The sequence below is a fragment of the Gekko japonicus genome, unplaced genomic scaffold (genome assembly GCF_001447785.1).
Source record: "Gekko japonicus isolate JY-2015 unplaced genomic scaffold, Gekko_japonicus_V1.1 scaffold1907, whole genome shotgun sequence".
In the NCBI taxonomy this organism is placed as follows: Eukaryota; Metazoa; Chordata; class Lepidosauria; order Squamata; family Gekkonidae; genus Gekko; species Gekko japonicus.
The window spans coordinates 223,739-238,030 of NW_015177071.1; the positions used below are offsets into that span (position 1 = coordinate 223,739).

Here is a 14,292-nt window from a genome sequence, read left to right on the forward strand (position 1 = left end):
CATTCACTCCATCAATTCCATCAACTCCAGAAAATATTATAGTAAGCCATAGGTGACAGGTCAAACCAAGGGAAAAAAGCCAAAATAATCCACCAGATCAGGTTAAGCACTGTCCAAGCATCTCCCTCTGAGCCATAAAAGAATACTTCACCAACTCAGAATCAATGACCATAAGACTCAGTCAGTAGTCTGCCAGTACAATACAGTACAGAAAAAGTTGAATTTTATAAGCAAAAAAGAGAAAAAAGAAGAGATTCTTTCAGCTACTTTCCATTCCTGATTTAAACCAGCTCCTTTTTCCTTTTTTACACAGTCAAGTAAAGGCCTGGGCTGCACTTCCCAGCCGAGATGTGGGGGGGAATCCACCACCCCTCTCGCTTTCCCAGGTCTTTAATTTGAATAGCCTTCTTTGAAAGCAGCTTGGTTCAAATTCAAGCCTTAAAGTTTCAGTCAGCAGTTCAGTACTCACGGCAAAGTAAACAGTTTGAAGAGAAGATTCTTTAGTAGGAGTAAAGCTACGAGAATCGGCTGATTGTGCCTCCGCGCCCACGACTCCCCATGAGCGCTCCCTTCCTGGGCTTCGCAATGGAGCGATTCGAGGTCTGCTCGGTCACCGCCATGTCCGAGAGCCCCCAAATCAAGATCCTGTCAGCAAGCTGCCATTGAGTGTGCTGTGTAACTTGGTAACATTGTACGCTTGGATATGTGCTCATCTGCTCACCCCTCCCCTTTGCTCATTAGGTGCATTCTTGTCTGTGTCGGCTAGGTCTGCTCTGCAACTTAGATAATGCCCAAGGTCAACAGCTGGAGGTGGAAAGGCGTTTGGAGTTATTTTGCTTATTATGTATTTAGAGCCTGAGAACTGCATTGCTGTTTATGTTATAGACCGTTTCGTTCCCAAGGTATTGGGCGCCTATTTTCCCTGGCTTTCCCGCACGCGGGAAGTAGAACCATTGGTCAAGACTTGGTTCAAATTCCTTTATTATGTTGTACCTCAATGCGAGAGGTTATTCCTAACAATCCTTGTGTTCCTGTTTTCACCATTGCTTTGCAATAAAGTTCTACTTTGATTCAAACGTGGATTTATTCGAATGCTTGGGGAATCGGACAGATCCCCCGCAAGAGCTTCCCTCCGGGAAAGCTCTTTGGGAGACCGGATCATTCCAGTCCTCCCACTAAGCCCAGGAGTTCTCCGGGAGTTGCTCGGGAGCCCTCCGAAGATGGCGGGCCACAAACCGGAAGTCGGGAAATGCCTGGAGATTTGACGGGTGGAGCCTGGGGGAGGGTGGGGTTTGGACCTCAGCAGGATATAATGCCATAGAATCCACCCTCCAAAGTGGCCATTTTCTCCAAGGGAACTGATATCTGTTGCCTGGAGAGAAACTGTAATAGCAGTAGATCTCCAGGCGCCACCTGGAAGTTAGCAATGCTACCTCTGGCCGATGCCTGGCACTGTTAAATGTGTATGTATGGACTAGTCATCAGTGTTTAAGCAATATTGTATCTTGTGAGCCTTCACACTTTTCCATCTTATCTTTGGTTAAGTTATTGGTATTGTCACTATTTGCAGGAGTTTGGTGCTGATAGCTCTGAAGTGTAACAGCGTCTGTCTCTGACAAGGAAACCTCTCAAAGTATTTCACAAAGGAGCTGCAGAATCCCCTCTTTATGCTAATACGAGGTCAATGTTTAACTAAATGTTTGCTTCGTGCCTACGGTGAGGGTTGTGGAATACTGAGAATTGCTGCACGCTGTCTTTATAGACCTGAATGGTCAAAGTTAGAAGCAAGAACTGCATTCTACAAGACTCTGGATGGGCAACAGGATACCAACATCTCCGGCAGATGTATAATTGCTTACTTATGAATCTAGAATTGCACACGTCTTTCTGGTACAGACCTCAGCAATGGCCACAACGATCTCCGCAGAGACATGGTAAGTTTGGGCAGTGACGTCGCAATCGTGAGGCTCACTTTGGGTGGGCCATCCACATCTTGCCGTTCTAGATTCCCAACAGCTCGTGTGTTATGTTGAATCGGCAGCATGCCATAGAAAAAAGGGGGAGGGGATGGTTATAGTTTTAAAGCCGTTTATTCTAGTGGCCATCACTATATCCTCTGGCAGTGAATTTCACATTTTAATCACTCACTGTGTAAAGCCGTTTAAATTATCATTCTTTAATGTCAGTTAGAGAGCTTTGTATAAACATACAGCAGACCCCGAGTGAGTAAAACCTTGCCTTAAAATTAAATTATCATTCTCTAATGTCAGTTAGAGAGCCTCACCCCGAGTGAGTAAAACCTTGCCTTAAAAAGTATTTCAGTGATCTCTAAAGTTTCAGTTTTTCAACGGAAGAAACTAAAAGTAAATTTTCATAAAAATGAACCTGCTCCTCCAAGTATGTCCCAGTTATTTTCCTGGGCATTCATGTCTCTATTTGGGACCAATAGTACTGATCAACAACATTATTCCCACCCCCAACTGGTTTTCCAACCTACCCAGGAAGTAAAATCTCGAGACGGTGACTCTGTTGTGCAAAGCATTCAATCCAGTTCTGACCGACATACCAGTCTCCGCAAGCGCTGTCAATAAGATCGGTTTTCTGCTAGCATGACCTTTGGCTGCCTTTCAATTGCACTTTGCAGATAGTTAACTGTGCTCATATCGTCTGTTGTCATTTACCCTGGCAGAGGTATATGAAGTCATGGTAGATTAGATAAAGTCAATTAGGAATTTGCTGCCTTCTTTAGTTGAGGCAAAGAGGTTGAAAATAGCAGTTGGTGCTGCTGCCACAATGGCAATCTTTAAACAGATAATTTCCCCTCTGAAATGGCATCGGCAACCACAGGTTGGACCTGGGGCTGCTGTAACATGTAGTTTGGCTCTGACTGAGAGCAAGTGAGCTGCTAATGTAACTAGGTGTTGCCAGCCGTTGGGCCACACAAAGAATCCTGGGGTAGCCAGGAGTTGTGCTCAGAGGCAGGCGAGGAGGCAAGCAGGATTTACAAATGAACAGTGGTCTACCTATTGAGCTTTGGAGGGCCACTATTGGTGTTTCCAGGGCTGCAGAAGTCCACCCCTCCATTGCTTTGACAATGAATTGATCAGCACCAGTGTGTCTACCTCACTAACCGCTGACATGAACCACGTGGACTTCCATGAAAACCATGGTGGCTTGTGGGAGGTTTGTGGGAGATGTGATTGCATGAACCGTGGCTCACAAACCACACGATTTTCGTGATGAAATAAGGTTCATGATGAGGTTCGTGCCCCCCCCCAGTCAGGACATCACATTTGGGTCCCTTATAGATGCCCAATGGAATGGCATGTTTCCTCCGTAGCCTGGGGGTCCCCAACTTTGTTGAAGCTGTGGGTACCTGTGGAATTTTGTAAACACGGAAGGACTGGCACTCCAAAATGAATGCTATGATATGCGTGCAGCAAGTCACCAAATGGCCGTTATGGGGCCTGGGGCCAATCACAAAATACTAAAAAGTTCCAAGCTTAGCATTCTCTTATGATGAATGGGCCCTACTTGCAGAAACAAAGGTAATGCTTCCTGTGCTCTTCTGACGACGCTCTTCCTGCCCCAGTGAGGTAGAAGAAAAGTAGTAGCGGCTCTTTGCTTTCAGGAAAACACATGATCCTCTGAGAACACTGATAGGTCCCAGCACCCCTGTGGGCACCAAAATGGAGATGAGTGCTGAAGTGTAGACTCAAGTTTATGATGCTCTCAAAAATGCTAATTTAGAAAGGGTTTGGAGAAGTTGATGCAAGGTCGTTTGAATATACAGAGCATTCTGTTTTATTCAGGGCCCCTGTTTTTCCCGTGTTGTGCTCCTGATGTTCCCAGCAGAAACTAAGCTTTATATAAAGAACCAGCTGGAACAGATTTAGGGGAGTTGGAACCTTTCTGTAGCTTTCAAGTAACGTCTGTTTATCTACTTTTGTGTTTCCTGAGCAGGGCGCCGAAAAACGAAACCTGCAAAAGTTCAATCGACCTGCAAGACTTTCTACACTATTCGCTTGTTCCATCAGTAAGTGGACCGATTTCCTGTTGCCTCAACAGGAGTAGGGCTTGACATGTTCACATCAGTGGCTTTTGTTCCCCTCTTGCAGGTTGCCATCGTTATAGTGCTATCGTGCCTTGAGAAAAGACCTAGAAGGCCTATTGATGAACAATGCCCCCTTCTCAAGACCCAGTGTGGGACTCTGATGTGAGTCTTGAGTGGCTCTTGTCCGCTGCTACCACAGACTTTGTATGTACAGGTAACCCCTCAAAATAGGAGCCACATAACATGAAGAGAGATGGTGGCTTTTGTGATCCGCAGAATGAACATGATTGGAACTTAAGAGAAAGCCAAAGTTTTCCAACCATAGTCAAGTAGATGCTTCTGGGAAGGCTAAGGAGATGAGAGAGCTTCTAAAAAATATCCAGTCTCCTTTCCACCCAGACTCAAAATTCCACTTCATTTGTTTCATCAAATGTGTTTGAATAAAGAACGGCTCTAGAGCTGTCTTGACTTTAGTGCCTGGAAATCTCCTGGAATTACTACAACTGATCTCCCGATAACAGAGATCAGTTCCCCGGGAGAAAATGGCTGCTTTGGAAGGTTGACTATGGCATTATACCCCACTGCGGTCCCTCCCCTTCTCAAACCCTGCCCTCTCCAGGCTCCACCCGCCAATTCTCTAGACTTTCCCAACCCAGAATTGGCAACCCTACTTGAGCTTTCTCAGACATCAGACCTAACTTTCGCCCATAGCCTTCACATGTCATTTTTCATCATGTATACCTGCTAATCATAGGCTTGTACCCTAGTTTCTAAGGAAGGGTTGCCAGGGCCACCAGCAGGGGAAGGGGGGTTGGGTGGCCAGATTCAGTTTGGGAAGTTCCTAGAGATTTGGGGATGGAGCCTGGGGAGGACAGGGACCTCAGTGGGGTACAGTGCCATAGAGTCCACCCTCCAAAGCATCTATTTTCTCCAGGGGAACTGATCTCTGTCGTTTGGAGCTGTAATTCCAGGAGAACCCCAGGTCCTACGTGGAGGCTAGCATCTCTGGAAGGTTACTAGTGTTGCTTCAAGAGGGGGTGCATTTCTGTTATTTTGCTCTCCCAGTGCCAATCCTCCCCCCCCCCATTTCCTATTTGCTATTCATAAAGGCCTGCAGACCCTGGAAATAAAATTTCAGGCCGTTCAGTAAGCTGCTGTTGGAGGGGAGCATTACTAGTGGATCTCATTGGATGAAAACCATTATTATTATTCTCAATGTGTAGGCCAGATTTTCTCCATGGAAACATGTTTAGGAATACTGGCTCACTTGGGCTGCATACGTTTACTTGTCGCAGAAGAACCTACAACTGGGTTGAGCTCAAGTTTTTTCATTGCCCAGGCAAATGATAGTTTTGCTGCCCTAACCCTAACCCCATTCTTGTAAGAATAGCACACTAAATGTTCAAGAACTGACTGGATTATTAGTTCTGATTTTCATGTTTAATTCCAGTAAATAGACTAAGTGCTACTATGACCACACTAATATAGAATAAATACTGTCCTGTAAATCCTAGGTACTTTCTCTGAAAATACAGACAAACTGAACAATGAAAGTGTGAATCAAAGCATAGATTTTAAGTTCCCAGTTTGCCTTTGTACCTAGATAGAACACCTGGCCCTCACCCTGTTCTATGGTTGGCAGCTAGAGCATTTCTTCTGTATTCTTCTATATTCCTTCTGTAGTCTTCTGTGTTTTTTCTGTATTCACCTCTGTTAAGTTAAAACATAGCAGCCATCCCAAACCAGACGACATATACTGCACACCAGATCTTGATACTTCTTAATCGAGTTCCAAAACCTTCTTGTTCACAGACCCTTGGATTTCGTAGGGGCATTCCACAATCGGTGGTCACTGGCCTTTGCCTTTGGTGCTACAGCCAACAAGGTCATGATCCTGTTCTCAAAAGGATCCCTCCCTGTGCAAGTGCCCCAGTGGGCTCGAGGTAAACAGCACCCTTCCAGAAATTTCACCCTGGTGCATGAATCAGTTCTGCCATGACTGAGCCCTAGGTTCCTGAAGTTATTAGTGTAAAGAGTTTGAAAATTAGAGAAATAGGTTGAAATGAAGGTCACAGTTCACAATGTTTTTCTTCCCTCTTTGGAAGGCACCACTCTCTGCAGTGACTCGGTTTCCCCCCAGCTTTTGTTTTGCAATGGGTGCAATGCTGAGAGAAAGTGTTCCCCTTAGCAGTCGTTGAATGCTAGTGGTCCAGGGTGAGTCACCACTTTAGAAGGCTGAGCAGAAATCAAGGAATGTTTGTGAAACACCTCCCCTTCCTTTTCAGTGATTTTACTTGTGCCTCTTCGTGTTAGGGTATGAAAATATTTGCAAGGGGGAATAGGTATCAGGGGAATCCCTGCTTTAACCATGTAAGCTCGCTGGGTGACCTTGGGCCAGTCACATTCTCTCAGCCTAACCTACCTCACAAGATTGTTGTGGGGAAATGAATTGGGGGGGGGAGAACAATGTTCTAAGCCACTTTGAGATCCCGGTAGTGGGGGGAAAGTGGACTATAAACAAACAAATACAAATGCATGCATGAAATGTGCCAAGGCAACCAGGCCGATTCTCCCTCCTCCCCCATTCCCCCTCCCAGTCAAATTTAATTGACTAGTTGGGACAGAACGTGGATAGAGTTGTACATCTGGATGAGCAACTGAATAAATGATCCATTTAAGGCAAGACAGAACAAGATGGGCAGCCCTGTTAGTCTGTCTGTAGCAACAGAAAAGAGCAAGAGTCCAGGAGCACCTTGAAGACTAACAAAATTTGTGGTAGGGTAGGGTATGAGCTTTTGTGAGTCACTGCTCACTTCTTCAGATACAATATAATGCAGTTTAAATGGATGATGTAATGGGGTGAAAATCTGGCCACATAGCAAACCCACCTGTATAATGCAGGAAGAAGCTGATTGTCTAGGCAACGTGTCCCCCCTCATTTAAGGTGAAGGCAATGGGAGGGACTCATTAATGACATCATATAACCAAACCTGATCAGGCATATGGTGTTTCAATGTCATTAAGTTCATGACATGAACTCACAAATTGTTTGTCCCACCATAAATACAAACTACTATAAGAAAGTATTTTATAAATTTGTGAGGAATTACCACAGAATTCCTGTCAGAAATGGCACAACCACATACTCCTAGAGAGGGAAATACATCCAAGTACTACCCAGGACTGACCATGCTTAGCTTTTGAGATCTAATGAGATCGGGCTAGACTGGAGCATCCAGGTTAGGGCTGGCTGTCTTACACTGAAACCCCAATTAAATATGACTGACCATGTAAGTTTTCCGTCTTATTTAAAAGTGTTTGCCACAGACACTGGCCAATACACACGCTGAGTAGTGTTAATATGTGTTCAAATGAGACAGGAGCCATATGGAATGCTTGCATATATAAGTAAGAGCAGGGGACTTTTGGGGCCGGAGTGCACCCAGACACCATAAAAAAATGGCGGTGGCAGCAAGCCCTGCCCCCAGCTCCCTGCGCTGCGGCCTCCCACCACCTCCCTGGGCCAGCACCGGAGCGCTGCAGCCCGTGGGAGGGCAGAAGAGGCCCCCCACCGCCTCCCAGGGCCAGAGCCGGAGCGCTGTGGTCCATGGGAGGGCAGAAGAGGGGCCCCCTGCCACCTCCCGGGGTAAGTGAGAGATCCGCGGGGGGTGGCGGAGGCTTGATTGGGGGAGTGGGGGTGGGAGAACCTCCCCCCATCTCTTTGCCCTCTTTCTTTCCCTTCTTTCCTTCCCCTTTCCTTTCCTTTCCTTCCTTTCCTTTCCTTTCCCTCCTTTTCTTTCTCTTTTTCCCTTCTCTTCCTTCCTTCCTCTCTTTTCCTTCTTCTTTCCTTCTCTCTCTTTCTCTCCTTCTTCCCTTCTCACTCTTTCTTTCCTTTCTTTCCCTCCTTTCATTCTAAGGGAAGGGGAGGCTTTTAAGGTGCCTCCCCCCTTTTGCTTCCCCTTCTGACATCACTTCTGGTGATGTCAGGGTGCGTTGCATATGCTAATGAGCTATTATGCTAATAGCCTAGTAGCTTATTAGCATACCATATGCTAATGAGCTCCTGCAGCTCTTTTTCTAGGAAAAGATTCCTGAGTAAGAGTCGGTGTTGTTGAGTGGTTAAAGTGTTGGAATAGGACTTGGAAGGCCTGGTTTCAAATCCCCACTAAGCCATGAAGCCACTTGAATGAATGGTGAGTATTTGAGGAAACAGAGGGTGGAGAAAACCCTACAGGGCCTGCTGGTTGCTCTGAGCCAGTCACTCGCTCTCATCCTAACCTCTGCCTCATGGGGTTGTGGTGAGGATAAAATGGAGGAATGGAAAACCATAAGAGATCCAGTTTGGTGTAGTGGTTAAGAGCACTGGATTCTAATCTGGAGAGATGGGTTTCGTTCCCCCACTCCTCCACATGAAACCAGCTGGGTGACCAGTCACTCTCTCAGCCCCTAAAAAGAAGAAATCTAGCTTGCCACTGCACAATGCTAAGAGCTAGAACTTGCACTGCCAGACAATCTAAGGATCACCTGGCTCTTATACACACAATGCCATACAATAATTTAATTTTATTTTTTTTACGAAAAACCATGTATGCCACTCTGAGCTCCTTGACAGAAGGGAAGGATAAAAATGTAACAGATGGATAGATGGGCTTATCTGTGACCACTCTCATGTCTAAGTCAGGCATGAGTCAGACCATTGGTCCTTAGGGCAGCTCTTTTACCACATTTTCCATCTCTTGGGCAGGGCTGCTTCACCTGCTCCTCAGGTCCTTTAAGTGGAGACGCCCAGAACTAAACCTGGGGTTTTCTGTCACCAAGCATGTACTCTGCCACTGAGTTGTACCTCTCTGAATTCCAGCACTCTATGCATTAATATCCACCATGCTGTCCTAAAATGAGGGTTTCTGGGCCCAATTTCTATCTTCTTGCAGCTTTTGTGATTCTAGTCTGTGCCATGGAAGTCGGCCTTTCTTCCTATCCATTCTTCACCTGCCTTTCAACACATTTCCAGATCACAGGAGCCGTGCTTGGATTCCTTTATACGGGGTCTTGGTAAGATATATTGGTCTGAATGCCACTCCGAGAGATGGTGGGCTTTAAGGAAATGGGGGAGGGGTGCAGAGAGAGCCTAACAGAATCTGTGTTTGTCGGCTGTAATGGTCTTCAGAGGGATAATAAATCGAAATGGTTGCCATTACCACCAAGGCTAGAGTTGTCAGCTCTGGGTTGGGAAATTCCTAGATATTTGAGGGGGGAGCCCGGAGAAAGAAGAGTTTGGGGAAGGGAAGGACCAGTCCACAGTGGGGCATAATGCCCTAAAGTACGTCCTCCAAAGCAGCCATTTTCTCTAAGGGAACTGTCCTCTATAGCCTGAAGATCAGTTGTAATTCCAGGAGCCCTCCAGACCAGTGTTCCCTCTAAGCTGAGTTAGTGTGAGCTAGCTCACAGTTTTTTAGCCTCCAGCTCACACATTTTTGTTTCAGCTCAGGAAGGATGGTTCTAGAGCAAACTAATTTATGCAGTAGCCAAATTGCTTGCTCACAACTTTAATGCCAGTAGCTCACAAAGTAGAATTTTTGCTCATAAGACTTCACAGCTTAGAGGGAACATTGTTCCAGACCCCACCTGGATGTTGGCAACTCTAAATATAGTTCTCCCAGCTGAGTCTCAAAGGGTTACGTGCAGTCTCTGCTACGGAGGTTTCCAACTACTTTTCCAGCAGGGCTCTTGTACATTTAATATGTGCACGTGAGCCATAAATCCTGAGCATGCAGCATTCTCCATCACAGCGTCTTCATGCTGGGGGAAGACTTGCCTGTTGCATTTCTGTCTGACCTGTTACTATTCCATAAAGGAGCTCCACTTTTTTTTAAAAAAAAAGTCCCCCCAAAGCACGGGTCATTTCGCAGACAGAGATGCAGGAGCTCATTAGTATAACTCATTTGCATAACTTGTTTGCATATGCCACACCCTCTGACATCACCGGAAGTGTGTCAAAAGGCAACCCCCACCACTCAGGCTCCACTGGACTGTTTTGGATTGCTAGCTATTTTTTTTTTAGCTCCCCTGGACTGTTTTGGATTGCTAGCTATTTTTTTTTTTGGGGGGGACATGCAGATCTGTCCTCGCAGAGGAGGGAGAGCTTGTACCTGAATAAAACTTGGTCTTAAAGGTGCCACTGGACTGTTTTGGACCGGGGGGCCAGCCATTTTCCAGGAGAATTGATCTCTCTTGTCTGGAGAGGGGTTGTAATTCCAAGATATCTCCAGCTACCACCTGGAGGTTGGCAACACTATGTGTACCTTATTAACATCTAAGAGATAAGGTTGTTGACCTGGGGCAGTAGAATGTGCTTAAACCTTCTTTTTAGTATTCCTTGCTCAGTCCGCTGTGTTTACCTATGTAGTATGTTCTTTTAGTTTTCTTATTAGTCTTCTTTTCATTTTAAAAGCTGTCAGTCTAATCTCTGTAAAATATTTTTTTCGTATTTTTTATATTTGCGTGTGCGCGCGCATGTGAGTGTGTGTGCACCTGGAAGTCATGGTGACCTCTACTGGGGGCCTGGAGGATATTCAGAGAGGTGGCTGAATAAAGCCTACATCTGTCCTCCTACCTCTGGTATTTCAAGGAGGTCTCCCCTTCGAAGTACTTGCCAGAGTCGACCCTGCTTAGCTTCCAAGATCTGACAAGATCGGGTTTGCCTGGGCTATCCAGGTCAGGGTTCTGTGAAATGTTTTAAGCCCCATTTGCCTCATGCTTACCAGGTGCAGAAAAGGGGAGAGAGAGAGAGAGAGAGAGAGAGACAAAGAGAGAGAGAGAGAGAGATGAAAGCAGTGACCAAAAGAGAGGACAGACTCAGCCCAAACTTCTGCTGAGCTAAAGCCTCATTGAATTGGTTTACTAGTGGTGGAGATACCCTGAAAGAGAAGTGTGGGATTGGAAGAAGAGGAGCCGAGCCCGGGGGGGGGGGGGTGTCTAGAAGCTGGATACCTGGGTTGGCTGAGTAACTTCCTCATGCCTGAGGTGCAGGAATGGGCACTTTTGAGGCCCATCTCACCACACTTTTAACAGCCGAGGAAACCCAGGTTTTGCTGAGCCTTTTAACACCTGTAAGAACCCCAAATCCTTTTTAAACTTCTGGGAGATGGCATCAGACTTCCTGACGCATTCTCCCTTTGCAATTCTGTTGTTGGAGAATGGTGACTTCTGGATCAGAAGATGTGGACATTGTTTTTTTCCTCCTTGCCTAAGAACTTTGTGACTTAAATTAACAACTTTAAACAAAAGAAATCCAAAAGAAACTAACAAAAGAAATCCATCTTTTGTTTGTTTTTCAGGTTTGCAGTCATAGTGTTGAACACTGTGCAGTGCCCACATGGACAAGTAAGTATTGCTTATGTAATGACCCTGAAATGTTTGATTTCTTTTATTTTTTATAACAGCCCAGTAGGGTTAAGAGGGAAGGAAAGTATGGATTACTGAGACAGGCAGTCCAACAACCTCATTGTTTAAACTGAAGAACTTGGACTTACATTGATTAGTGCTTGAGGAAATGAAATCCAAATACCTTGGGTGTCTTCTCCTGCTTCTCTCTCTCCTCCTCTGAACTCAAAGTACTTCACAGACTTTATCTTTGTACTCTTTATAACAACCTTAGAAAGCAGACCAGAATTGTTGCCACCATGTTCCATAGGAGGGGCTGAGGCTGAGACAGAACAAATTGCCTGAAGGCCACCTAGTCTACGGTAGAAATGAATTCCGAACTGGGTGATGCAGTTCATTCTCTGAGCCATCGTTGTGACCCGAACTTGGTTTCAGCGATGGCTGTTATTCAGAAAAGGAGATCAAAATTCTCACACAAGGTGTTGGTTCCTGTGGAAAATTTCCACTAACATCAAGGGAAGGACAATTTTTTTTTTGCAAACTCCCCCCTCCTGCCACAGGCCTTTGAATCCCTCCTCATTCTGTTCCTAGGGGATCCCCTTAGAACAACATTTTGGAGACCATTTTTGGCTGCAGCAGGAAGGGGGAAGGAAGCACCACCCCACTGAGGGAAATCCTCTCTGTCAGCGGAGGTTTACCATGGGATCTGAGCCCATATGTCCAGGTCACAGTGCCAGAATGGGAAACAGAAACAAACATGACCTGGTATAGTGTGCAGTGGTTAAGAATGTTGCCCTTACGAAGAGAGCTGGAGGAGATGCTCTGGAAATCTTCTCATAACAAGTAATAAACTAACACATAAGCTTAGAAAGACAGGATCTCACAAAGTATATTGTTTATTAACAGTTTTTTTCATTACTAACTGCAGTCTAACAGGGTAATGATCTCCTACTCTTGGGTTTTTAGTTTAGTGTGGGTTACTTTTCTTTCTCCTTAGTTGTAGTTCCCCTTCCCTTCTTTTCTTTGCAGTTTATATAGTATTATAAAAAAATTAAAAATCTCCTCCGGGGGTCTTAAAAAAAAAAGAGAATGTTGTAGGCAGCTCGTCTTTTATTTCTATCTGTCATGCACAGAGGAGAGAAGACGGCATGGTATAGCCTGATCCCATCAGATCTTGAAAGCTAAGTAGGGTGGGTAATTGGATGGGAGACCACTGAGGATGGGTCGGCAGAGGAAGGGAAAAGCTAACCATCTCTCTGTCTCACTAGCTTTGAAAGCCCCTTGCTGGGGTGACATAATACATTGGTTGTGTACGTATCTTGCACAGTTAATCTTCCTTAGTCAACTGCAAGGAGCGACTAGGTGAACAAGATACCTAGTGGTCAATATCATTTCCTTCCCCCTCGGTGTCACAAAGCAAACACCCACCTTTCTTAGACTGTCAACTGTCTTGGATTCTCGGCAGTGCTTTTCACACTGTAAGTGGCAACTGTGCAACCAGGTTCTAATAACAAGAGAAGATTTAAGGAAAATTAAAATGTTCCATTTACAGTTTTTTAAAAAACATATAGTTATCCTCCCATTTCTATTCCTGGGATTACTTCAGTACAAATGGCTGTATTTTGTTGCTGTCTAAATGCAATTCCTTCTCTCGCTGGCTCGTCCTGCCTTCCAGTTGACAAAATTGTCACGGTTATCCCCTGTGGGCAATGGAGGAATGTTACCTGCAGGTGCCAATAGCATAACTTGGGTCAGACAATATAGTGGCATCTACCCTTGGTACAACTCGGGCAGGGATGTAAAAGGACATCACAGTGCACTTGATAAATTCACATGTATTGCAACCAATGCTCCCTCTAAGCTGTGGAGTCTTGTGAGCAAAAATCCTACCTGGTGAGCTTCTGGCATTAAAGTTGTGAGTGAGGGATTGGCCTGCTGCATGAATCAGTTTGCCCTGGAGCCCTTCTTCCTGAGCTAAGACGAAAATGTGTGAGCTGGAGGCTAAAAAACTGTGAGCTAGCTCACACTAACTCAGCTTAGAGGGAACGCTGATTGCAACTAATTTTGCCAAATTCCCCCCCCCCCCAAGTTCGGCATATCTAGGCATGTTTTCGGGGAGGCACAGTCCAACACGGTTATCAGCTTCCTGGGAGATTTAGTGAGAGAAACAGGCAGGTGTAGTAGCAGCCTTGCAATGTATAGGCTATTAAATATTGTTGGGTGAAGACGAAGACAGAACTGGAAAGGTGGCTTTGGATCAAGTTCTGCCAATTAGAATGCAGTGTGGCACTTTGGTGTGGAGGAATAATAGCTGTACATCTGCCTTGAGCATAGCGATGACCAGTTACAGCACTGGCAGGTGCCCTTTTTAATTAAGCCTTCTTTTGCACAGGTAGTGGGGGAATATGAAACAATCATTTTTTACTGGCCTTCCTTGCTCTGCCTGGTTTTCCTGCTGGGCAGATTTATCCACATATTGGTGAAAGCGTTATGGGTCTGTCTCCGGCTGGGTCTTCCAACTGTGAGTATTCACACATAACATTCATTCATGTGATAACTTTCTGAATAGCAGCCAGAATGGGTTATGTACCCTTGTTTGAACTCAGATTTATTACTTGTCTTACCCATGTACATGTGTGCAAGTTGAACATGAAATCAGCTTTCAGTCTTCAGTCTCCCATTTATCTTTCAGATGGGTTGATGATCCCACTTCTGTCTGTCTGTCTGTCTATCTTCTATCATCCATCCATCTTCAAATGAAATGTATGATTTAATGCACATACATATCCATCCTACATCTTACACGCCCCTCACCAAAAAGTATGCAACATTTTCAAAACAGTTATAAAACTGTG

General features: G+C 45.3%; 1 protein-coding gene across 1 annotated transcript in view; it reads left to right on the forward strand.

The window, feature by feature from the left end:
• Nucleotides 1-585: 585 nt before the first annotated feature.
• LOC107124723 overlaps nt 586-14,292 on the forward strand; it is a 35,229-nt gene continuing 21,522 nt past the window's right edge. Inside the window, exons 1-7 of the mRNA XM_015428221.1 lie at nt 586-647; nt 3,964-4,036; nt 4,119-4,216; nt 5,867-5,997; nt 8,986-9,106; nt 11,392-11,441; nt 13,834-13,958. Coding sequence (XP_015283707.1) covers nt 586-647; nt 3,964-4,036; nt 4,119-4,216; nt 5,867-5,997; nt 8,986-9,106; nt 11,392-11,441; nt 13,834-13,958 — 660 coding nt within the window. The remainder of the gene's footprint in view (nt 648-3,963; nt 4,037-4,118; nt 4,217-5,866; nt 5,998-8,985; nt 9,107-11,391; nt 11,442-13,833; nt 13,959-14,292) is intronic.